General features: G+C 43.6%; 1 protein-coding gene across 3 annotated transcripts in view; it reads right to left on the minus strand.

Moving 5' to 3' along the window:
• LOC147026998 (chitinase-3-like protein 1) overlaps window positions 1–26376 on the minus strand; it is a 70674-nt gene that overhangs the window by 31391 nt on the left and 12907 nt on the right. For 2 of the 3 annotated variants that reach the window (XM_085882981.1, XM_085882980.1), the window contains exons 2-6: window positions 15241–15279; window positions 14174–14378; window positions 6479–6535; window positions 4482–4647; window positions 2358–2482 (exon numbers count right to left, since the gene is read on the minus strand). In XM_085882981.1, coding sequence (XP_085739107.1) covers window positions 2358–2482; window positions 4482–4647; window positions 6479–6535; window positions 14174–14378; window positions 15241–15279 — 592 coding nt within the window. Of the gene's footprint in view, window positions 1–2357; window positions 2483–4481; window positions 4648–6478; window positions 6536–14173; window positions 14397–15240; window positions 15280–26376 lie in introns of all 3 variants that reach the window. The other variant, XM_085882982.1, reaches the window with a different exon arrangement.

Consider the following 26376-nt stretch of genomic DNA (forward strand, 5'->3'; position numbering starts at 1 on the left):
ACTCCGAGATATTGAGGGTGGAAAATGTGGTTGTGGCCCTATTTTTATGGTCGTTGCGAGCATCACAAAATGAACGGCTACTTTTAAACTCCCACAACTTTTTAAATATGAATGCTAGAGCCTTGAAATTTTCAGAGATTATTCTTCTGTAACTGCTCTGTAAGAAACAAACATAAAACGGAGTATACCTCTCTTACTTTTTATGACCTGATCAGTTGAAATCCAGAAAAAAAATGTTGGTTTTGTATGAAGACCCAACTTTGAGACATCATATGTTTTTATTGACCCATCCCAGAAGCTTGAAATTTTTTCAGGTAATAACTGTATGGTAGTAGCATTCAAATACATGTTTACCTTTCTTAATCAGTCATATATAATACAGTCATGATCCCTCAAAAATTGAAAATTTTCATTTTTCCCTGAAATTCAGGTGAGGATTGCAAACATATGACAAGGGATACCACTTCAAATTGTTCACCATTGGAAAGAGCATATTCAAGTTTACAAAAGTGTCAAATATCAAAGTGGTATAATGTTTCTATCAATATTTTTAAAATATTTGAATAAATGATGTTCTGCTAGTGCTGTGTGCGTTGTGTGTGCTATTTAATGAACAGTCCTTTTACATGTAGTACATATGTGTAGTACATGTATATACAATGTACATACATATCATCTGCTATTAGGATACCATGAAAACAATACTTTGAAATTTGAATTTGTAATTCTTTGTTTCTCATTTGTAAATAGCAAGAGCTTAACTCATCTGGCTGGGGCTAAAAATAGAACTCAGGAATAGTGGCTGATCTGCTGATGTCAGCAGTGTGTATAGTTACATTCAAGGGAGGACATTTGTTGGGTTCCTTTGGTCCATGTGATGATAGTTATTGATGCTCCCCTAACGTCAACTGGGAGGCAGGACAAGCTCGCACCTGACTTGGAAAAGCAGATCAAGGACCTATTCAAATTATTTACGTGAAATGTTTTATTACATTGTTATTGCAGTATGTGATATATTTTTGTATTATTAATTTGAATCATATAACTAATCATTCATGATTACCATGGTGCCCACACCATGCACACACTTCATGTATTCACGACTGTGTTTAACAACAGTTTAAAAAAAAAATTGAAAATATCTTTTTTAAAAATATACCACTTTGATATTTGACACTTTTGTAAACTTGAATATGCTCTTTCCAATGGTGAACAATTTGAAGTGGTATACCTTGTCATATATTTGCAATCCTCACCTGAATTTCGGGGAAAAATGAAAAATTTCAATTTTTGAGGGATCATGACTGTATTATATATGACTGATTAAGAAAAGTAAACATGTATTTGAATACTACTGCCATACAGTTATTACATGAAAAAATTTCAAACTTCTGGGATGGGTCAATAAAAACATATGGGGTCTCAAATTTGGGTCTTCATACAAAACCAACATTTTTTTCTGGATTTCAACTGATCAGGTCATAAAATTTAACAGAGGTATACTCCGTTTTATGTTTGTTTCTTACAGAGCAGATATAGAAGAATAATCTCTGAAAATTTCAAGGCTCTAGCATTAATATTTAAAAAGTTGTGGGAGTTTAAAAGTAGCCGTTCATTTTGTGATACTCGCAACGACCATAAAAATAGGATCACAACCACATTGTCAACCCTCAATATCTCGGAGTTGACCGCATGTATGGAACTAAAATTTTACGCAGCATCATTTTATTTTGAATCCTGGGAATTATTTCATGAAAGTTTAAAGTAAATCTGAGGGGGTCAACTGGGAACATTTTCTTAAATTTGGTGATTTCAGATGGAGTGACTCCTATGTGTGGGACACCTGATGGAGGGTACTGACTCAGAGATCTTTGATACTGTTAATGGACGTGAAGGAGAATTTATTGTTATGAGGAGGTGACCTCTGCAAACTGGACATCTCACGATACCCAAATTGGATATACAAATTCAGACATCATGGGAGGGGTAGAAATATTTTGTGTTGTCCGCACGGAGAAAGATGATTTTCTAGGTAAGGGAGGAATTTTGATGGACTAAGCATTTAGGAAAATAATCCTAGTGAAGAATAAAAAGAGGAAGAAGAAGAGGGATAAATTGTGATGCAGAATAGCCGGTGGAGTGCTCCTGGTGGAGAAAAAAAGGAAGGTGAAGCATTTTAAAATATATGTCAAAGCTTTTAAAGGAAGAAGCATTTCATTCAATGAAGATTCAGTTTGAAGATATTGAGAAAAGGAAGGGATAAAGAATGAAGTGCAGGAAATACAGGAAGAAGGAAATACAGGCATATTGAAGTTTGGAGAGAGCAAATTAAATGCCATTGGATGGTATTAGCTTACCGCTGAATCAGAGCCACTTCATAGCCACCATCAATTTTGTCTTTTGCGGCAGCAGAAGCAATCGTAAGTAATAATCGTGATCTTCCTTCCTGTATACTTTCTTTGTCAAAAGCTTGCCGCAGAGTCTGTAACACAGACACGTTGGGATGTTCATGAATGGATCTCAATAGAAGTTGCAAAATGTTAACTAATATCAACATGGCTTTGTTGAAGATTGGTATGGACAATAGAAAGTGAATATCAAATCAACGTGTGGACATTATGAAAGAAACACGACTCTATAAAGGCTAAACTGGGAAGACAAAGGCTTATTCCTCACTTCATATAACAGCTTTATGAAGAGGATTAGTACTCACCAAATTTGACTGCTTAAATATTGCCAATGGATGCCTATGATGTCATGATTTTTATAGTGTTGTTCTTTTAACCTTTCAAAAAGAATGAGGGCATATTTCGTGTTTTGTAATTGTTGTTGATAATCGCACACGGAGGCTCATTTTATCCATCTACCGATGTAAAACAGTGTGTATTTGTTTGTCCTTAATGGTGATTCAAGTCGGGTTTTAACACGACTATGTGTTCACTACGGTCTATTTTCGAGGATTGCAAAAAAAGTCGAAAAACGTTTTCCATAAAGGATTAATTATGGCTCTTCCATTACAATTGTAGACGGTGACTTGCAAACCGAGCCTCAAGGGTGGTGTTTGGAAGTATATATATATATATATATATATATATATATATATATATATATATATATATATATATATATATATATATATATATATATATATATATATATACATACACACATATACATATTTTAAAAAACAATAAATACAAGGCGCAGGGGCGTGAAATTCACTGCATGTGATGTGCAATGCGTGCAGAGTAAAATGAGTGTTAATTTACATCCACAGGATGCCTCCTAAATAAAAAAGATTTAAGCACATCTGACATTTCAGACTTTGGTATGCAATGAGGCTGTACTGCCCATCATTTTTGACAGGCTTTAATACTAGTATTATAAGAACTAGCAGAGTACCCACCCAATGGGTGATCTTGTTTCAAGCATGCAACACGTTCTTCCGACACATACCTTTATTTGGGTGGTGTATAGACTACTGACAGCTCTGTTTTTGCAAAAAAAAAAATAACCTGGGTTTTGTGCATGATGCAAAAAATACCCACTGCCAATAAATCAAAACACCTCATTCCACTGGAAAACGTGCGGACAGAAATACAGTACTGCATTGTAAATGGTGGAGACTTGTAATACTTTCTACATAATACACATTTACGTAAATTATTTGCATCCCCCACCATCCCAACCCCCCCCCCTTCCCCAAGACCACAGGCAAAAATAAAAACTCCCCTATACATTAATTGGAGTCATGCTGATCCTATGTAGCAAGTCTGCATGTAATCAGCCCAGAACTGTAGGAGGAGTAACGCGACAAAAAAACAAACACACACACAAACACCGGTCCGTGAATTATAGTAAGGAAGTTCAGACACACCAGAAAGCTATTTTGGCTAATCATGCTCATCTCATTTAGATACCCCAAGCGGCTTCACTTAGTGAAGGTAATTCATTCATCCATTCCTGTTCACAGCTTTGCTGAATCATTTCCAGGGGAATGCCCTTGGTGAAGTGACCCCTTGATGAAAATACCCTCAGGAACCCACTCTTGATCACCACGCAAGTTTTTCATCAAAATGGGAGTTTGCATGGAGAAAAGAGGACGAAGAAAAACACATCCGCAAATTGGCGAACACAATTAATAATAAATAACTGGAAGAATGGGCCCCTGGTATTATGGCCAATTATTTTTTGAAATATAGCGTAGGAACTTTACCGTCTACAACCGATACGCACACAGGTCAGCAAGCTTAAAGTCTCATCCCAAATATGGCATGTTCTGAGAAGCAATAATCTCTCCTGGTGATGCATCAGAACAATAATTGTCTGAACAATGTCGGTAATGAAACAGAAAATACGGCTACCAACTGAACTACCTTACAGCCTGATACGAGTGAACACAGTCATAGTATCAAAATAATGATGTCAATATTATAGTTAATGTGATAAAGACATCATTATGACAGAATCTCAAGGCACACCTGCAGCAAGATTGTAAACCTCTGTTTGTCCTTCTGTGGACTCCCCCGATCTCCCGGATACTCCCAGTCCAGATCAAGTCCATCAAACCCATACTTTCGGCAGAAAGTCATTGCAGACTGACTGAACGTGTCCATGTTTGGTTGGCGAGAGACCACCCTCGAAAACCTGGAGAAAAAGATCAATCTCACTCAGAGAAATAAAACCTTTACTGCATAACATAATTATTGAGCAACATCTCCATGGTCCAGCAAAGTGGTGTACTGGTGAAAGCGTTCACTTTGATTCTAGGATGGTGGTGGTTCAAACACTGGCCGAGTCATATCAAAGACTTCAAAAATGCTACGCGCTGTTTCCTTGCTTGACGCTCAGCAATTTAAAAGATAGATCATGGACAAACAACCATAAGTTGGCAATCATGGGTGAACAACCATAAGTTAAAAAGAGAGATCACAGACAAACTGCCCAGGCTTGATGGGCCTAATGACCTCCTCCTCCATTGAAGTTTCTTGTGAGGAACATATTACTATTATTATTATCTGTACCAATCACACATAAACAAGGACACAATACCTGTGGGCGTTACATTGTGAACGTCGATGAATTGGGATTCCTTATTTCCAACACAGCAAGATTTTTACCTCCGACCACCTAAGGTGGACAGAGGTTATGTTTTCACTCTTGTCTGTCTCTTTCTTCGTTACTTAAGAAAATAGAAGATTTTTCAAGTATATTAGTTAATCTTGAACGTTATTCTGCCTCTCTGTCTGTCTGTCTGTCTGTCTGTTTGTTTGTATGTCAATCGCCTCAAGGTCACAATTTTAAATCAATCTTCACGAAACTTCACCACACGGTAGAGTTCGTTATACGCAACAAACCTATTGTTTGAGGTCAAAAGGTCAAATGGTCAACATAAGCCAAAGGTCAACAACATTGTCGCATTTCTAAAATCCTAAATTTTCATCTGATTGACTTTAAATTTGAACAGGATTTGCATACAACGTCAACAAATTCAACCACCAATTATTTTAGAGGTCAACATCAGCCAAAAGGTCAACATACGCCAAATTTCTAAAATTGTCAGTTTTCATCTGATTGACTTGAAATTTGAAGAGGAGTTGCATATTTGGTCATTGAATTAAACCACAAATTATTTTTGAGGTCAACATAGGGCAAAAGGTCAACACAGGCCAAAAAGACGACATAGACCAAATTTCTAAAAACGACAATTTTCATCCGATTGACTTGAAATTTGAAGAGGATTTGCACATCAGGTCACTGAATTCAATGAACAAGTATTTTTGAGGTCAACATAGGGCAAAAGGTCAATACAGGCCTAAAAGTCGACAAAGACCAAATTTCTAAACATATCAATTTGGTCAATTAATTCAACCACCAGTTATTTTTAAGGTCGAATTGGTTTTCTGGATTTCGCAAGTATTGTGCTATGCATGACATCTTTCTTGTTACTTGCCAAAATCGAAGATTTCACAAGTATTTTGGTTGGTCTTGTTTGTTTGTTTGTTTGTGAACAAAATATCTCAAAAAGTTTGAGAAGGATTCAAACGAAATTTGGTGGATAGCATGGGTTTGTGACAGGGACTAAATTATTAGATTTTAGTGAAGATCTTGATCCAGATCCGAGAATTTTTAAAGTGATTCTTCACTATTGAGTGATGGGGCTAAAATGATATATAGCACGATATCTCGAAAAAATTATGGACGGATTTTGACAAAACTTGGTGGATGAGTCAATTCGGTAGCAAGAACAAACTGATTAAATTTTAGTTCAGGCCTGAATCCAGATCCGGCCTATCAGTGGAATACAAAACATAAACCAATAAGCTTGGCGGAGGTATGCACCCTACCGAGTGCCCTTGTAGTCATGTGTGTAAACCTTCATTCATCTAGCATGTCATTTGTTTATCAAAGCAAAATGCAAAAACGAAAAAACGTCACCACCACCGCCAACGTCACCAACAACAAATTTGTAACTCACACAGTTGATCCAAAGTTCCATCCACCAATCGATATCAGAATTTTAAGGTCTGGGTTCCTGCAGGAAAAAAAACGTAGCCAATTAAAAGTCTAAATGGCTGCAATTGTACAATGTGCTCCAGCATGTATTTTATACTGCGTTTCATATGAACTACAGTATTTAAATCCACTTGATTAACCTCGCCGGAGGAGAAAGTATTGCATTTGGATCCGTTTGTTTGTTTGCTTGTTTGTTTGTCTGCACCGAACTTTAGTGGGTTTGTTTTTTTCTGTAATAGCTTGTCAGATTAAGACAAAATTTTCACCATTGGTGCGACTACTCATGTAGAATGTTGTGTTGATAATTGTGATGTCATAGGTCACGTGGTGTGGCAGCCATGTTGGAAAAACGGAAAAGCTTTGGACCTCTGTATCTGAAACCGCACCAAGGAAAACATTGAAACTTGGCATACGGCAAGTACTCCACATGGGGAATAAGGCTGATTTTTTAATGACATCATAGGTGCCTTCATTATGACGTCATAATTGCATATGTTGATTGCTATATCTGATCAGTATCAACATTTTTGAGGGTCATCTAGGGATAAAATTGTCCATAGAAAAACATTTCATGACGTCATCGGTAACGGGATTTGGCAGCCATGTTGTTAAAAAACAAAACCTTGAAAAATGTTCTTCTCTGAAGTCGCTGAACAGATCAAGGCGAAACCTTACACATATGACCACCTATCCATGAGGAACAAAACGTTCACACAAATGATGTCATAAGTCACATGATTTGGCAGCTATATTGGATTTACCCGAAAACTCATTTAAAAAAATCTTCTTCTCCAGAACGACTGGACAGATCAAGAGTAAACTTCACAGAAATGTTTCCGAAGCCATGGGTGTATAAGTTTATTAAAGAAGAATTGATCAGTCACATGGCTTGGCAGCCATATTGGTTTGAAGAAAAATATGAAATAATGTTTTCTCTGGAACCGCTGAATCATTCAATGTGAAACTTCACAATTATAATCTAGTAGTGACGTGGAAGACATGTTTTAAATTTCAACTTAATGGGATGCATGGTCCAGCAGCCAGAATTATTTAATATTTGATTTGGGTTATTTTTAATTTTTTTTTTTCGGAATAAGGCTCACTTGGCTGTGCATGGATGAGATTGTGGGTAGAGGAGTAGCAGCTGAAATGCAAATCCTATCCAGGTTCCTCCTGATGACTTCATCTTTGTTTTTGCTTCTTTGGGTTCCTTCTGATTACTCCAATGCACCCATTTGGTCTTCCACTTGATTTGAATCGAATTTATTCTGCTCCCATTCTAAATTCAATTGAATAATAATAAAAAAAACGTCATGGGTCAGGGTCGGTGTCCAATCAAAGTGAGACGTCTTAGTACCCGGTCATCACAACCAGCAGTTATAATGTGGCAGTTCGAATTATGACTCTTATTAATGATGTTCTGAGTTAGTTTATTCAGGCATTGGATTTAACATTGCTGCGATTTATAAAGCAAAGTTATTTGCTCATGTTTTGGCGGAATAACTCAAACCTCAAGTGGAATTGAATGTCACTCCAGTCCCCGTGAGAGTTTAACCATTTATGTATGTGTACACAAAAATAAACAAATGCACAGAGAAACACCAAGATGAGCACCTGTGAATTTCCTTCTCTGAGTTCTGTTTCACAATCATAGCTTTCTATAGCAAGGTTATTTGCATAGAAAGAGGGAAAGAGGGGGGCATGGGTTGGACAAAGAACAGTACTTTGATGCAGTGAACTGTCCTTTGGTAAAATGAATGTACTTCAACGCCCCCCATGACAGCTAATAGCATGAGCCACTTGGATCATCAGGACAGGAAATTGAAATTTGGCCAAGATGTCAATTACAATTAATTTAATCTCCCTTAAAAGAAACTCAGAGGTGTTTATTGTCAATGAGTAACTAATACTAGAAGACAAGACCTCAGTTTAAATTTACATTTGATGGACAGTGCACTTATTGATGCAATACCCTGCCAATAAAGCACCAATCAAATGGTTTATAGACAGGCCAATAATCTGATCCAATCTAAACAGCTCAAGTTTACTACCTGTGCACCATGTCAAACCATATTTCTGGCTCAGTGCTCCCATGACCAACTTAAAGGGCATGACTCCTGCCACACTGGATCATAGCTACACCAAGTCAAACCACCAGGTGGGTAGGATATGGTCTGCAAGTGATTTGCATGCATGTCGGTGGTTTAAGAAACATATCCTCCCAAATTGAAGAACCATTCCAAATCTTCCCTCCCAAATTTGGCCAAGTGATGCTGAAGGACAGTTTGACTTTCAAAAATGGCTCCTTCGTGTGCCAAGATTCCCAATTGTTCCCACATACGGGTTCAAGTGACCAATTAATGAAACATGCTTGGAGTTCCACGCCCCCACCTCCAATGGTGACAAAACAGGTTCTCATCGATTAGGGTTATTAACAATAAGAAACAAGGAGAAGACAATACAGCCACAAGCGGAGACACAAACAGAAAAAATGAACGTTAAAAAAATTCCCTAAACATGACCTCAGAATATCGACGACTTTATTATTTAACTTAATGGCCTCTCACTCAAGTGGTAAACACGGGGCACAGCAGGAGATTGAAGATACAGATTTGAGAGACTGGTGGAATTTGTCCACAGAGCTGTGCATTGGACCACGAAGAACAGCTCGATCTCCACACAGCGCGATCCACATGCAGCGCGATGGCCATGCAGTGCAATCCCCATACAGCACGATCCCCACGCAGTACGATCCCCACGCAGCGCGATCTCCACACAGCGCGATCCACATGCAGCGCAATCCCCATACAGCACGATCCCCACGCAGCGCGATCTCCACGCAGCGCGATCCACATGCAGTGCAATCCCCATACAGCACGATCCCCATACAGCACGATCCCCACGCAGTACGATCCCCACGCAGCGCGATCTCCACGCAGCGCGATCCACATGCAGTGCAATCCCCATACAGCACGATCCCCATACAGCACGATCCCCACGCAGTACGATCCCCACGCAGCGCGATCCACATGCAGTGCAATCCCCATACAGCACGATCCCCATACAGCGCAATCCCCATACAGCGCGATCCACATGCAGCGCAATCCCCATACAGCACGATCCCCATACAGCACGATCCCCACGCAGCGCGATCTCCACGCAGCGCGATCCACATGCAGTGCAATCCCCATACAGCACGATCCCCATACAGCGCAATCCCCATACAGCGCGATCCACATGCAGCGCAATCCCCATACAGCACGATCCCCATACAGCACGATCCCCACGCAGTACGATCCCCACGCAGCGCGATCCACATGCAGTGCAATCCCCATACAGCACGATCCCCATACAGCGCAATCCCCATACAGCGCGATCCACATGCAGCGCAATCCCCATACAGCACGATCCCCATACAGCACGATCCCCACGCAGTACGATCCCCACGCAGCGCGATCTCCACGCAGCGCAATCCACATGCAGTGCAATCCCCATACAGCACGATCCCCATACAGCACGATCCCCACGCAGTACGATCCCCACGCAGCGCGATCTCCACGCAGCGCGATCCACATGCAGTGCAATCCCCATACAGCACGATCCCCATACAGCACGATCCCCACGCAGTACGATCCCCACGCAGCGGGATCTCCACGCAGCGCGATCCACATGCAGCGCGATCTCCACACAGCGCGATCCACATGCAGCGCGATCCCCACGCAGCACGATCCCCACGCAGTACGATCCCCACGCAGCACGATCTCCACACAGCGCGATCTCCACACAGCGCGATCTCCACACAGCGCGATCTCCACGCAGCGCGATCTCCACGCAGCGTGATCTCCATGCAGCACGATCCCCACGCAGCGCGATCTCCACACAGCGCGATCCCACACAGCGCGATCCACATGCAGCGCGATCTCCACACAGCGCGATCTCCACGCAGCGTGATCCACATGCAGCGCGATCTCCACACAGCGCGATCCCCACGCAGTGCGATCTCCACACAGCGCGATCCCACGCAGCGCGATCCCACGCAGCGCGATCCACATGCAGCGCGATCTCCACACAGCGCGATCCCACGCAGCGCGATCTCCACGCAGCGCGATCCACATGCAGCGCGATCTCCACACAGCGCGATCCACATGCAGCGCGATCTCCACACAGCGCGATCTCCACACAGCGCGATCTCCACACAGCGCGATCTCCACACAGCGCGATCCCACGCAGCGCGATTTCCACGCAGCGCGATCCCTACGCAGCGTGATCTCCACACAGCGCGATCCCACGCAGCGCGATCCCACGCAGCGCGATCCACATGCAGCGCGATCTCCACACAGCGCGATCCCACGCAGCGCGATCCCACGCAGCGCGATCTCCACGCAGCGCGATCCCCACGCAGCGCGATCTCCACACAGCGCGATCCCACGCAGCGCGATCCCCACGCAGTACGATCCCCACGCAGCGCGATCTCCACACAGCGCGATCTCCACACAGCGCGATCTCCACACAGCGCGATCTCCACACAGCGCGATCCCCACACAGCGCGATCCCACGCAGCGCGATCCCACGCAGCGCGATCCCACGCAGCGCGATCTCCACGCAGCACGATCCCCACGCAGCGCGATCCCACGCAGCGCGATCCCACGCAGCGCGATCTCCACGCAGCACGATCCCCACGCAGCGCGATCCCCACGCAGTACGATCCCCACGCAGCACGATCTCCACACAGCGCGATCCCACGTAGCGTGATCTCCACGCAGCGCGATCCCCACGCAGCGCGATCCCACACAGCGCGATCCCCACATAGCGCGATCCCCACGCAGTGCGATCTCCACGCAGCGCGATTCCCACGCAGCACGATCTCCACGCAGCGTGATCTCCATGCAGCACGATCCCCACGCAGCGCGATCTCCACACAGCGCGATCCCACACAGCGCGATCCACATGCAGCGCGATCTCCACACAGCGCGATCCCATGCAGCGCGATCCACATGCAGCGCGATCTCCACACAGCGCGATCCCCACGCAGCGCGATCTCCACACAGCGCGATCCCACGCAGTGCGATCCACATGCAGCGCGATCTCCACACAGCGCGATCCCACGCAGCGCGATCCACATGCAGCGCGATCTCCACACAGCGCGATCTCCACACAGCGCGATCTCCACACAGCGCGATCTCCACACAGCGCGATCTCCACACAGCGCGATCTCCACGCAGCGCGATCCACATGCAGCGCGATCTCCACACAACGCGATCCACATGCAGCGCGATCCACACGCAGCGCGATCCCCACGCAGTACGATCCCCACGCAGCACGATCTCCACACAGCGCGATCCCACACAGCGCGATCCCACACAGCGCGATCCCACACAGCGCGATCCCACACAGCGCGATCCCACACAGCGCGATCCCACACAGCGCGATCCCACACAGCACGATCCCACACAGCGCGATCCCACACAGCGCGATCCCACACAGCGCGATCCCACACAGCGCGATCCCACACAGCGCGATCTCCACACAGCGCGATCCCCACACAGCGCGATCTCCACACAGCGCGATCTCCACACAGCGCGATCCCACGCAGCGCGATCCAACGCAGGCAGCGCGATCCCACGCAGTGCAATGCCCATGCAGTGCGATCTCCACACAGCACGATCCACATGCAGCGCGATGGCCATGCAGTGCAATCCCCATACAGCACGATCCCCATTCAGCGCGATCCCCACGCAGTACGATCCCCACGCAGCGCGATCTCCACGCAGCGCGATCCCACACAGCGCGATCTCCACACAACGCGATCCACATGCAGCGCGATCCACACGCAGCGCGATCCCCACGCAGCGCGATCCCCATACAGCACGATCCCCATTCAGCGCGATCCCCACGCAGTACGATCCCCACGCAGCGCGATCTCCACGCAGCGCGATCCCACACAGCGCGATCTCCACACAACGCGATCCACATGCAGCGCGATCCACACGCAGCGCGATCCCCACGCAGCACGATCTCCACACAGCACGATCCCACGCAGCGCGATCTCCACACAGCGCGATCCCACGCAGGCAGCGCGATCCCACGCAGTGCAATGCGCATGCAGTGCGATCTCCACACAGCGCGATCCACATGCAGCGCGATCCCCATACAGCACGATCCCCATGCAGCGCGATCCCCATACAGCACGATCCCCATGCAGCGCGATCCCCATACAGCACCATCCCCATGCAGCGCGATCCCCACGCAGTACGATCCCCACGCAGCGCGATCCCACACAGCGCGATCCCACACAGCGCGATCCCACACAGCGCGATCCCACACAGCGCGATCCCACACAGCGCGATCCCACACAGCGCGATCCCACACAGCGCGATCCCACACAGCGCGATCCCACACAGCGCGATCCCACACAGCGTGATCCCACACAGCGCGATCCCACACAGCGCGATCCCACACAGCGCGATCCCACACAGCGCGATCCCACACAGCGCGATCCCACGCAGCGCGATCCCACACAGCGCGATCCCACACAGCGCGATCCCACACAGCGCGATCCCACGCAGCGCGATCCCACACAGCGCGATCCCACACAGCGCGATCCCACGCAGCGCGATGGCCATGCAGTGCAATCCCCATACAGCACGATCCCCACGCAGCGCGATCCCACGCAGTGCAATGCCCATGCAGTGCGATCTCCACACAGCACAATCGCTACACAGTAAGATCCTCATGCAGTTTGATCTCCATGCAGAGTGATCACACCACAGCACAAGATTTCCACACTGCAGCACAGGATATCCACAACACAGTGCAGCATCTCTACAACACAGCATGGTATCTCCACAATAGCGCAGGATCTTCACACCACCAGCATTCTCTACTATATCCTCTCCGATGTCACATGAGGATCCTGCGAATGTACTGATTTTCTGTGACAGGCCAGTAATTTCCATTTCTGGGTCTAGCTTGCTGCTGGCCTGTGAGGGAAGCCCATTATCAGATCGTGCAATGACCTTTCTTACAGTTCTGCTAAATGGACGGAATGGAAAAATACCAGTAGACAGATCACTTAAGGTATGTTGCAGAGTGTAGGGAGAGGGAGATGGGGCCTTAGAAACAGACATAAGGGTGAAAAGACAAGAGCTTCTGAACACGACTCAACACACTCTGTTTAATTACATCATGCTTATTCTGACATCTACTATGAAATCACTCGTATAAACTAAAGCTCTTTACCCCTCAGTCATTTCTATAACGATATTTCATGTACAAAATGGTGGAATCCTCCCCTTCCCTCTTCCCTTTCATTCCCCCATCGTTTGAGTTCCTCCTCTTCTCATAATTTCCTTTCCTTTTCTCTTCCCCTTAAATATTTCACTTCATTTGCTTCCTTTCATTTTTTTTCTCATGACATTATGACATTGTCATACTTTCCAAACATTGCTGACTTGAAGAACTACAACCAGATTCAAACTACAATTGTGTGAGGTTTTCAAGTACAGTACATAGTGATCAAAATAATTTTCATCTTCCACACACCATGTGAGGGCATTTTGGTTGTTGACACTTTATTGAAGGAATTATACTGAAAAAGGGCTTTTAAGGAACTTCAGAAAAAAATTGATATGTAAATTAATTGATATTCATTACTTACACATTCTTCAGCTGCATCATGTCGTGGTAGAGAGTTTCATCATTCCGTTCTCGTGTGGCCACCTCATTGTTGTTATTTATAGTGGCAAAAGCATAGAAGATGTGGGTGCACAGGTGAGCATCAACATTTGCTGGTAAGAATTTTGCAGATCCCGGGCGGTATTGGCTCCAGTTGGTGAAGTAGCACACTCTCTTGTAATCCATGGCTGTTTAGGATCAAATCACTCCAATAAACAGGGGCAATAATGAGTTAGTGAATGTGTACACTGAAATAATCATATTCAAACGGAAAACTTTGTCGAATCCTGTATTGCCACAAGGGAGAAACCATGGTCCACTGTCCATTAGTTGTGACCTGTAAATCTCAGTTTCTCATCTATCTGAGTATTCCTATGGAAGCTTCCAACATTGGAGGGGATGTGGTGGACATGCGCATGTCACGACGTCACATCATGCTATTGCTCTTATGAAATCCGTCGAATCACTTATTGGCTATCTACATACAGGATACATACAGTGTATATATGTAATGAATTGAGACTTCCTGGGGAAGCTTTTGTTCTATTTACATAACCAGTGACATGTTTATGCTCTAATACTCAGCGTGAGAATTTTGCACTTGGCAGTTGCACATTTGATGGAGGTTTCAACAGCATATAGGATAACCGACATGGACACAAAAACACAATCAAGGCATGCATGATTTATTTAACTTGTCGAACTGCCATCAAATGGAGAATTACGGAAGAAATGAAAGTTTCCAAATAGAAACCATTATTTTCAGTTTGGCGATCAGTTTTCTTGTTGAAGCATCAATTTTGTGGTGTTACATTAATTTGGTGCATCAATATCGTCGTTTCGTAGCCACGTGGTCAATGCACACCCCCACCCCCCCCATCCCCCATTCTAAACCTTTGTGCCAATGAATGATCTCCTTTCTTCCTTTGGTTTTACTTCACCATCCTCTGTCATTTTCATCCTCATCACTCAATAATTTACCAATATTGAAAACATTTTCAAGTTCAATTGTGCCAATGCCATAAATTAATGTGCTGTGTGATTACGTACCACGTGATGCTGGCAGGAAGCATAATGCAAGCACCAAACCTAAAACCAGGAAAGCATAAAAATATTAATAACAAAGAAGCACATTGTATGCAATATGTGTGTACGTGTGTGTACGTGTGTGTACGTGTGTACGTGTCATTGGTTATTATCTCCATTTGTTGGTTTGAAGAGATGGAATGCAGTCCTCACGGGACTCAAAGTATCCACTTCCGCTTCAGTAAGGGATCACAGTTGATGAACCAAGCTGTTCAACTTTGTTGTTCTCAGAGTTTTGTTCTGAGGGCTCTCTTTTTAGGATCGTCACTGAAACCTGGAGAGAGGAGGAGATTGGGACCATACTCTGTGCAGAGCGTTGGTGCTGCCTAAGCAGTCTCCTTGGATATTTGACACAATCCAGGATGGGTCGCCACTCTGACACAGGATACCAGCTTGCTGGCACTCATTTTGCCGACCTCGGGAGGATGACAAGTCGAGTTAACCCCACCTGGTATTAATTCAACAGCTAAGCGGGATTTGAACTCAGGACCCGAGGATCCAACGGCCACCACCCAAACCATTTAGCCAACACCAGACATAGTGAAACCTGGACTGCTTCCAATTGTAGTTCGTTAGTGGTAATATTCCTGGGGATGGTTTTTAAAATCTCAGCTTCGTTCTTCTTTTTATTCCTGTTGCTCCAATTATCCCTGGTGCAAATACGATGCCCTTCAGCTTCCAAGACCTCTTGATCTTATTTTTCAGGTCTTGGTATTCAGTCATTTTCTTGATTTCTGTGTTGTTTAGCCAAAATCACTGGGTATTGACAACTGAATTGGCAATGCCTTCTTCTTTTTTTTGGTACCTCTGTACTATATCCGGTCGCAATGCTTTGTTTTTTTTATGTTCCTGCTTGATGGGGATGAGCATTACTTTGTTTTCAGCAATTGCTTTTGGGTCATGTTTCATAATTTTTTTGGAAATGGGATGTTGAGATTTTTGCAGATGTACCAGTTGATTCCTCGACATACCTTGTTGTGCCTTTGGGTATATAGCTGTTCTGACATGAGTTTTTAGATCACAATAGGATGTGGCTCATACTTTCTGTTTGTACCTTGCAGAAACTACACTTGTCTGATCAACTCAGTCCTGCCATTTTCTTGAAGTCATTGGTATAAGTGTCCTCGGTCTTGGGCATTAATTATGATTTGTTCTACATCCTAGTTGAGCTGACCTCTTTTTAGCCATTCCATTGAGCCTACTTTGTCTGTACCCAATCTGTCCAACCATTTTTTAGTTTATCTGAAGTTGGAATTCCAGATAAGGTATTGTCATCATGCACAATCCATCTGTCTGTCCATCTGGCTCCTATTTCGACATCTCTGACCAAACCGCTGGGCTGATCTGGCTGAAATTTGGCAGCAAGGTTCCACTCCTCACTGGTAACAGGGATTGCAAAGCTCGTTCTGGTCAAGTGACATTAAGTAGGACAAAATGGCAGACTTATTAAATTCCTTCAAAATCTTCTTCTCCAGACCCACCAGTCAGAATGCTTCCAAATTTTGGTTGCAACATTAGGACAGGGTCCTGATGTGAAATGTTGCGGAGGTCATGCCGATCACATCACCAGAAATGTGTCAAAATGGCGGTCACGTAAATTCGTTCAAAAACCTTCTCCAGACCTACCAGTCAGAATGGTACTTAATTTTGGTTTTAGCATTAGGCCAAGGTAGGGATGTTAAATTATGGAGGTCATGCCGATCACGTGACCGAAAGTGTGTCAAAATGGTGGTCTTTATAAATTTTTTGGAAAATTGCATAAATTCCTTCATAAATCTTCTTCTCCAGATCCACCAGTCAGAATGCTACCAAATTTTGGTTTCAGCATTAGGCAAGGTCCCAGATAAGCTACAGGTGCAGCGGTACTATTTTTTTGATAACTTCCTGCTCTTTTATCGTTTTCCCAGTTCTTGTACATCTGTTGAGATTTCGTTTTATATTTTTCTTTTGCCTTTTTTGCTCTCATTGTGACTGTATTTCATGCTGTTTCAGTTTAGCGTCTGATATCTTCCATTCACACCGATCTTTGGAAATGTTTTGCTCAGTGGGTTAGGGATACCTTATCTGGTTTGTAGTATTTGTGTACAAATTGGATTCAGTAAACTGTTGAACTTTTCACGTACTCAGCCAATTATACTGTTGTCAGTCTGTGCACTTGGTTGAGTTCCATTAAATCACTACCTTCTTCTCGTCTCGGCAGCTACATTCTCAGGATGCATTGCTTTTTGTAAAACATTTTGTGGATAGTGAGGTGTTTCCTTGTTTTGATATCTAGTTTGTTGATTTCCTCTTGTGGCCAGTTATATTAGTCTGCAGCTGTACTGGAATACTGGTATTGTGAATTGGTTTATGTGGCTTTGATTTTGTTCCTTGGAGAGGGTTATGTTTTCAGGATCAGCCTCATTCTATTCTTTGTAATTGTTATACACATTTGTTTGTGACATATTTGGTGGCGGTTCTACGACTCTGAGGTATTTGTATGATGCTTCGTTGTCCAGCTTCTGTATTGTTGTATTCGTGTCGATTTTTATGTTGTCCATTTTTGTTGGTCTACCTTGTACGAATGTGCACTTGACACACTTATCTGGGCCAAATTCCATTTGACATTTAGTGCAGAGAGTTTTAAATCATCCATGCACAATGGATGCGTCACCTTTCCTGTCTTTTTGGACTTTCTCTTATTGGACATGAGGGTGTATCCATGTCCTTTCTCATTAATGATGTTGCTCAGTGGGTCCAGGGCCAAGCAAAAGAGGAGGGGTGAAAGACTGCCTCCCTGGAAGATCCTGTATCATATATTCACCCTTGGTATTTTGATCTTTCCTTCTGAGTCCTGCAGTGTCAATGTAGTATTCCAAAGATACATTGCTTTCTCTATCCGTTGGATTCTTTGGGGATTGACCTTGTACAATTGCATGCATTTTATCCTTTAGTGTGGAACACTATCAAAAGCTTTCTTGTAGTTTATCCATACTGTGGATAATTTGGTTCTTCTCGTATTGCAGTTTGAGTATGGCCTTGTTTAGTAGTTGGTGGTATATTGTTCAATGGACTTAGTCCGAAACGGGGGCTTATGGATTTGGTCTCAAATTTCGTGTCTGTACATGCGTGCGTGTGTGCGTCCACAACCACATCTCAGACATGTATGGACCGATTTTATTTGTACTAGGCAGAAAGACAAAACATGATGGTATACATATGTACATCATTTTGTTTCGCAATGCGATCAAAGACGGCCGACTGGCAGCCATTTTAGTTATTAAAAAATCCCATTGTTGAACACATCCTCAACCATTTCTTGGACATGCATTTACCGATCTTGTACAAACATGGAACACAGATAATTAATGAATGCTTACATAAGCAAATCATTTTTTTTTTCGAGATCAGATCCAAGATTGCTGACCGGCGGCCATTTTAGTTGCAAAAAAACCTGATGTTGAACACGTCCTCAACCATTTCTCGGACAAGCATTTACCGATGTTGTTAAAACTTGGCACACACATAAGGAATGATGGCTTACATAAGCATGCCATTTTTTTTTCGAGATCAGATGCAAGATGGCCGACCGGTAGACTGGCGGCAATTTTAGTTGTGAAAAACTCGATGTTGAACACGTCCTCAACCATTTTTCGGACATGCATTTACAAATGCTGTTCAAACTTGGCACCCAGATAATGAATGATGGCTTATATACAGTATGCACATCAGTTTTTTTTTCGAGACCAGATCAAAGATGATCAACTGGTGGCCATTTTGTTACTTAAATGCGTCCCCAACGATTTTTCACACATGCAAGGTCCGATTTTATTCAAACTTGGCACAAGCACAGTACATGATGGCAGGCACGTGCACCTCACTTTATTTTGCAATCTGATCAAAGATGGTTCTGATCGACTGGTAGACTGGCGGCCATTTTAGTTGTACATAAATATGGCGAACCCTTTAACTCCGTACAGCAAAATTACTAAAACAACGTGGATGATGACATTTTATGTGTTTTTTACTTGTTTTAGATGTTTTTTTCCTCCAACTTTTGGATCCAACATGCCTCTTTGTTGTGTTCATTTGGGTCCTCATAGATTCCTCTCCAGAAATTTTCAAGTTTATCTTAATTGGGGGGATTTGACAGATTGTTTATTTTTCACCTTGTTTGCAGTAGAATATTTTCAGGTTATTTTCAAACATGCGGTTTTGTTTTCTCCCTTTGTAGCCTTTGGCATCGTTTTTTTATTATTATTATTAACTTTCTTGCTGTCATTTCTATTTTGAGGTTGCTTTCAGCAACCATTATCTCTCGGTCTTCATTGGCCATAGATATGTACATATAGATAATACATACACACGTGCAAATACCAGCCGTTACTTTGCTGACGGGAACACTCAGAGGGGGTGAAAAAGAAAAGAGGGGGAGAAAGAAAGAGAGAAAGAGAGAAAGAGAGAAAGAGAGAAAGAGAGAAAGAGAGAAAGAGAGAAAGAGAGAAAGAGAGAAAGAGAGAAAGAGAGAAAGAGAGAAAGAGAGAAAGAGAGAAAGAGAAAGAGAGAAAGAGAGAAAGAGAGAAAGAGAGAAAGAGAGAAAGAGAGAAAGAGAGAAAGAGAAAGAGAGAAAGAGAGAAAGAGAGAAAGAGAGAAAGAGAGAAAGAGAGAAAGAGAGAAAGAGAGAAAGAGAGAAAGAGAGAAAGAGAGAAAGAGAGAAAGAGAGAAAGAGAGAAAGAGAGAAAGAGAGAAAGAGAGAAAGAGAGAAAGAGAGAAAGAGAGAAAGAGAGAAAGAGAGAGAGAGAGAGAGAGAGAGAGAGAGAGAGAGAGAGAGAGAGAGAGAGAGAGAGAGAGAGAGAGAGAGAGAGAGAGAGAGAGAGAGAGAGAGAGAGAGATGGGAGAGGAGAGAATGGGAATGCAGAGGGGTGGGGGAAGGGAAGACAGCATGAGCAGAAGGGAAGGTCAATAAAACATACCCAAACAGCAACATTTTCTTTTTTACCACCGTGTTCTATATAAAACCGCCTGGGAGAATTTAAGACCCACACTATCTACCTGGCAAAGACCTGCCTGCATGCACGTGTGCTCGTACATGTAGTGACATTTGCACTCCTCCGGTAAGCTCACTCTGTGTCTGATTCATACATGCTACTCTCTGGTGAAGCTGTTTGAAATTCAAAACGAAACAGTCAGTCCTAAATCGTCCCCTCAACAGAGGGGAAGTTGTGGGGATAAGGGGGAGGAAAGGTGGAAGAGTGAGGGAGGGAACGTATAGAGCAGGGAGGAAAGGGTGGAGAGAGGAGGAGGGAGAGAGGAGGTAGGGGGTAGTATGAAGGGATGAGGGGTGGGAGAGCTAGGAGGGGTGAGGAAGGGGGCGAGTAAGGAAGGGGTGAAGATCGAGGAGGGGTGGGTGTGGAGAGTGACGCCTCACCAATCATCGCTATACACTCTGGGACAGGGAGGGAGATGGAGCGAGGAGGAGAGGAGGAAGTGGGAGGGGGTTTGGGAGGATGTAAGCATTAGAGGAGGGGTTCTTGACTTGCCTTTGGACTTGTGGAGAATTGGAGGGGGGGAGTACAGGATTGAATGAAATGGGGACGTTAAAACAACATGTTAATACAGCATGCGGAGACCGCCAGATGTCCATGGGAGTGGAAAGGGGAGGGGGTTTCGGAGGAGGATAGCATGAGGGGAAGGGAATGCAGCATCAGGGGAGGAAAGGGAATGCAGTGAGAGGGGAGGGAAGGGAAAACAGTGAGAGGGAGGGAAGGCAGTGAGAGGGGGTCTTTGGGGTTTTATGTCTTTGGGGTCTAAAGAGTCCTCAGAGTGTTAGAGGGTCTTCAAAGGTCTAAGGGATCTCAGCAGTCTAAAGGGTCCAAATGTACATTCCAATCATACGTAAATAATAGACATGTAGACGGACGGAAGGACGGATGGACGAACAGAGGGAAGGAAGGATGGGCTCACGGCGAGACCGAGCACATTTTAAATATAGGCTGGCATAGTTCGGCTCACTACGCTCACCTCTCCACATGTTGTTGCAGAGATTGACGTCCTCGATTTGTTGTGTTGGCATGATTTACACCAATCGTAATACAAACATTTCTTTTCTACAAATTTATGACTTGCAAAATCGAGTATATTTTTCAAGTATATTGGTTCGTCGATTTTGTTATTCTGTCTGTCTGTCTGTCTATGTGTCGTCTACAGGTCGCAATTTTAAACCTATATTCATGAAACTTGATCACATGGAAGAGTTTGCCAAAAGGAAGAAGCCTATTGTTTTTGAGGTCAAAAGGTCAACAAAGGCCAAAGGTCAACAACATAGGTGAGATTTCTAAAATCCTCAATTTTCATCCGATTGACTTGAAATTTAAAGAGGATTTATATTTCAGGTCACTCAATTCAACCAACCAATTAATTTTGAGGCCAACATGGAACAAAAGGTCAACCTAGTCCCAAGGTCAACAACTTAGGTGAGATTTCTAAAATCCTCAATTTTCATCCGATTGACATGAAATTTGAAGAGGATTTTCCCAATCAGGACACTGAATAAAACCACCAATTATTTTTGAGGTCCACCTCGGCCAAAAGGTCAACATAGGCCGAATTTCTAAAATTGCCAATTTTCATCTGATTGAATTGAAATTTGAAGAGGATTTACATTTCAGGTCACTAAATTCAACCAGCCAATTATTTTGAGGTCAACATAGACCAAAAGGTTAACATAGTCCCAAGGTCAACAACTAAGGTGGTATTTCTAAAGTCCTCAATTTTCATCTGCTTGGCTTGAAATTTGAAGAGGATTTATATTTCAGGTCATTGAATTCAACTAGCTAATTATTTTTTTAAGGTCAACATAGAACCAAAGGTCAACAACTAAGGAGGTCTTTCCAAAATCCTTCATTTTCGTCTCATTAACTTGAAATTTGAAGAGGATTTGCATATCAGGTCACTGAGTTCAAACACCAATTATTTTCAAGATCAACATCAGCCAAAAGGACAACATAGACCGAATTTCTAAAATTGTCAATTTTCATCAGATTGACTTGAAATTTGAAGAGGATTTGCATATCAGGTCACTGAGTTCAAACACCAATTATTTTCAAGATCAACATCGGCCAAAAGGACAACATAGACCGAATTTCTAAAATTGTCAATTTTCAACAGATTGACTTGAAATTTGAAGAGGTGTTGCATATTTCATCATTGAATTCAACAATCAATCATTTTTTGGTCAAATTTGTTTTCTGGATTTTGCAAGTGTCATGCTCTGCATGACATCTTCTTCTTGTTTGTAATATTGCTGATATTGTATTTATTTGAAAATTCCTTTGTGATATGAGGGACCAAGTGGTCAAACTGGTCAATGGTCTAAGCTGTCTAATCTGTCTGAAGGGTGTAAGGGGTCAAAATAGTGTTTAGGTCGAAGGGGTCTAAAGTGTCTGTGGTTTTTTGGATATTTTGGGTCTTTTGGGACGTATGAGTCTTTTGTCACTTTTGGGTCTTCTTGGGCTTATGGGTCTTCAGTGTATTTTGTGTCTTCAAGGTCTTTTGGGACTTTTGGGTCTTTTCGGTCATTGGGTTCTCAGGGTCTCTTGGGTCTTCTCCATCTTAAGAGTCCTCGGAGTGTTCGAGGGTCATCAAAGGTCAAAGGGGTCTCAGCAGTCTAAAGGTATATTCCAATAGTATGTAAATAAGAGACATATAGTCACACAACAGGGTAGACGGACACGGAAGGAAAGACGGTGTCACGCCGAGCCCGAGCTCTTCTATATATACAGTATATATATATATATATATATATATATATATATATATATATATATATATATATATATATATATATATATATATATACAGTATATATATATACATATACAGTATATATACATATAGAGTATATATACATATACAGTATATATACATATATATATATATATATATATATATAGTTCATATATATATATACATATATACATATATACATATATATATAGTTCATATATATATATACATATATACATATATATATATATATATATACATATACATAATATATATATATATACATATATATATATATATATATACATATACATAATATATATATATATATATATATATATATATATATATATATATATATATATATATATATATATATATATCAGGTCAGGTCAGGTATGGGAGCATGTGCCAGAACAGCGCGTTGCTGCGTCCACTTTCCGCCGGTACTCCAGGGGCCTCCGTCTGGCCATCCCCCAGGCAGATGCCAGGCCCATCCCCATCTCCTTGAGATGATAGTCAACCTGCTGCAACCACGAGGCATGTGGTCGGCCCACTGGCCTCCTCCACTCATGAGACTCCCTCGCTGAGAGAATCTGGTGAGCAGGATCAGCGTCAGGAAAACGAGCCACATGTCCATACAGCCGCAACTGACGCTCACGGACTATGCAGGTAACAAATCTCATCCGAGTCTCTCTCAGCAACCGCTCGTTGGACACAAAATCCAACCAGCGATAGCCAAGGATTCTCCGAAGAGACCTGGTACCAAAGGAATTAAGTCTCCATCTCAGATCCTTGGTCAGAGTCCAAGTCTCGCATCCATAGAGCAAGACTGGAAGTACCAAGGACCTGAAGACTCGGACTTTCGTCCTCCTACACAGGTACCGGCAGCGCCACACCCCATGATCCAGTGAATCCATGACTCCCCAGGCCCGACCCAGACGTCTATTGACCTCTGACTCACAGCCAGCAGAGACATGAATATCACTGCCAAGGAAAGTGAATCTCTCCACGACCTCAACATCCTCACCACAAACAGCCACAGACAGGACAGCAGCATCCTAGATGTCACCGAAAGCCTGGATCTTAGTTTTGACCCAAGAAACCCGTAATCCCAGCGGCTCCGACTCCTCATTCAGCACCTCGAGGGCCCCCAAAAGGATGTCTAAAGTCTCCGCAAAGATGACTGCATCATCTGCAAAATCAAGGTCCGAGATCTTGATATTCCCAAACGATGCACCGCAGCTTGATCTCTCCGACATCCTCCCTAAAATCCAGTACATACAAGTTCTGAAAAGTGTGGGGGCCAGTACACACCCCTGACGAACTCCAGTAACAACTGGAAATAAGTCAGAGATGATACCACCACACTTCACAGCACTCTCAGTACCAGAGTAGAGTTCAGACATCAGATCGATCAGTTTTGGTGGCACCCCACGAAGACCAAGAATCCTCCAGAGGACATCCGGATTCACTGAATCGAACGCTTTACATAGATCAACATAGGCTACAAGCAGCCCCTGCCGAAACTCTCGTCTGCGTTCGGTTAGGACACGAAGGGCAAGGATACGGTCAATCGTTCACCTCTTTGGTGTAAAGCCTGACTGCTCTGGACGCTGGTGCTCAAGCAGGTGGTGGCGAACCCTATCAAGAATTATCCGAGCAAAGACCTTGCCCGGCACTGAGAGCAGCGTCACCCCTCGGTAGTTGTTGCAGTCTCGGCGATCACCCTTCCCTTTCCAGAGAGGGACAACAAGGCCCCTCTTCCAGTCAGTTGGGATGATGCCTGTGTTCCAGGCAGAGCACAAAACTGCATGCAACGACACGAGTGCAGCATTTCCACCAGCCTTGAGAAGTTCGGCATGGATGCCACAGATCCCTGGAGCTTTGCCCCGTTTCAACTGGTTCACCGCAGCCCGTGTTTCCACAAGCGAAGGTGAACCACAGTTGATTCGAGGGTCAGCAACAGGGATTGTAACACCCTTGACGTCCAACTCGACAGCTGGGGGATCAGCCTGGTACAACCGCTCAAAGTAACCGGCCCAGCGGGCCTTCACTTCAGACTCCTCTGTCAAGAGCCTACCACTCTCTGCTCGAACTGAAGTGCTCCGAGGGATGGGCTTGGATGAACGCAAAGCGCGAATTCCCCTGTAAGCGGGACGAGAATCACCTGTCCACAGGTGATGCTCTACCCCCTCACAGATTCCTCGCACAAAGGCCTCCTTGTCCACCCTCAGTGCACGTACCGTTTGACGCCTCAGCTCCCTGAACAGCTCAGCTCTGCCATTCAGCCTGGCCCTGTGACTCTGGTCAATGGTATCCAGTGTCCCTTGAGAGACAAAATTCTTCTTTGCCCTGCGGTGAGCTCCAAGACATCCACCGGCAACATCAAGGACGGTGGTCTTGAAGGCGCTCCACAACTCTTCAGGACCCCCCAAAGCACCCAGACCCCCCAAGTGTCCACTCAGCCTGTTCGCAAACTCCTCAGCTACTCTCTCATCCCTGAGCTTGCCAACATCCAGCCGAGGCTGGGATGGTACCATTCTCCAGGATTTAAGGTGCAGCTTTAGAGTTGCTACAACAAGCCTGTGGTCAGTATTGAGGAACTGAGCACTCCGGTAGACCTGGAGCATCTGGAGGATCCTCCAACGACCGTCAATGAGGACATGGTCAATCTCCTTTGCCACACCGCCAGCGTTGGAATACCAAGTCCAGCGATGAGCTTGTGGCCGCTGAAACCATGAACCAGCCACCCTAAGTCCATGACTTCTTGCAAAGTCAAGGAACTTAGTGCTATTCTGGTTCATAGTACCTGACCCATGGGGACCAACACATGTCTCATGACCATCCCTATCAGTTCCAGTCGATGCATTGAAATCCCTCAAGATGAGAAGACTATCTTTCCTGGGGCACTGATCCATCACAGACTCGAGCACGACATTGAATGCCTATATATATACCATATATATGATATATAATATCTATATATATACATGTACAGTATATATACATATACATATATATATATATATATATATATATATATATATATATATATATATACACATACATATACATATACAGTATATATATATATACATATACATATACATAAATATACATATACAGTATATATATATATATATATATATATATATATATATATATATATATATATACATATACAAACATAAACATATACAGTATATAGATATATATATATATACATATACAGTATATATACATATACAGTATATATATATATACACATACAGTATATATATATATATACATAGGCAGTATATATATATATATATATATATATATATATATATA

Source organism: Eptatretus burgeri, chromosome 5 (genome assembly GCF_056783735.1).
Source record: "Eptatretus burgeri isolate ZD-2024b chromosome 5, Ebu_testis_v1, whole genome shotgun sequence".
In the NCBI taxonomy this organism is placed as follows: Eukaryota; Metazoa; Chordata; class Myxini; order Myxiniformes; family Myxinidae; genus Eptatretus; species Eptatretus burgeri.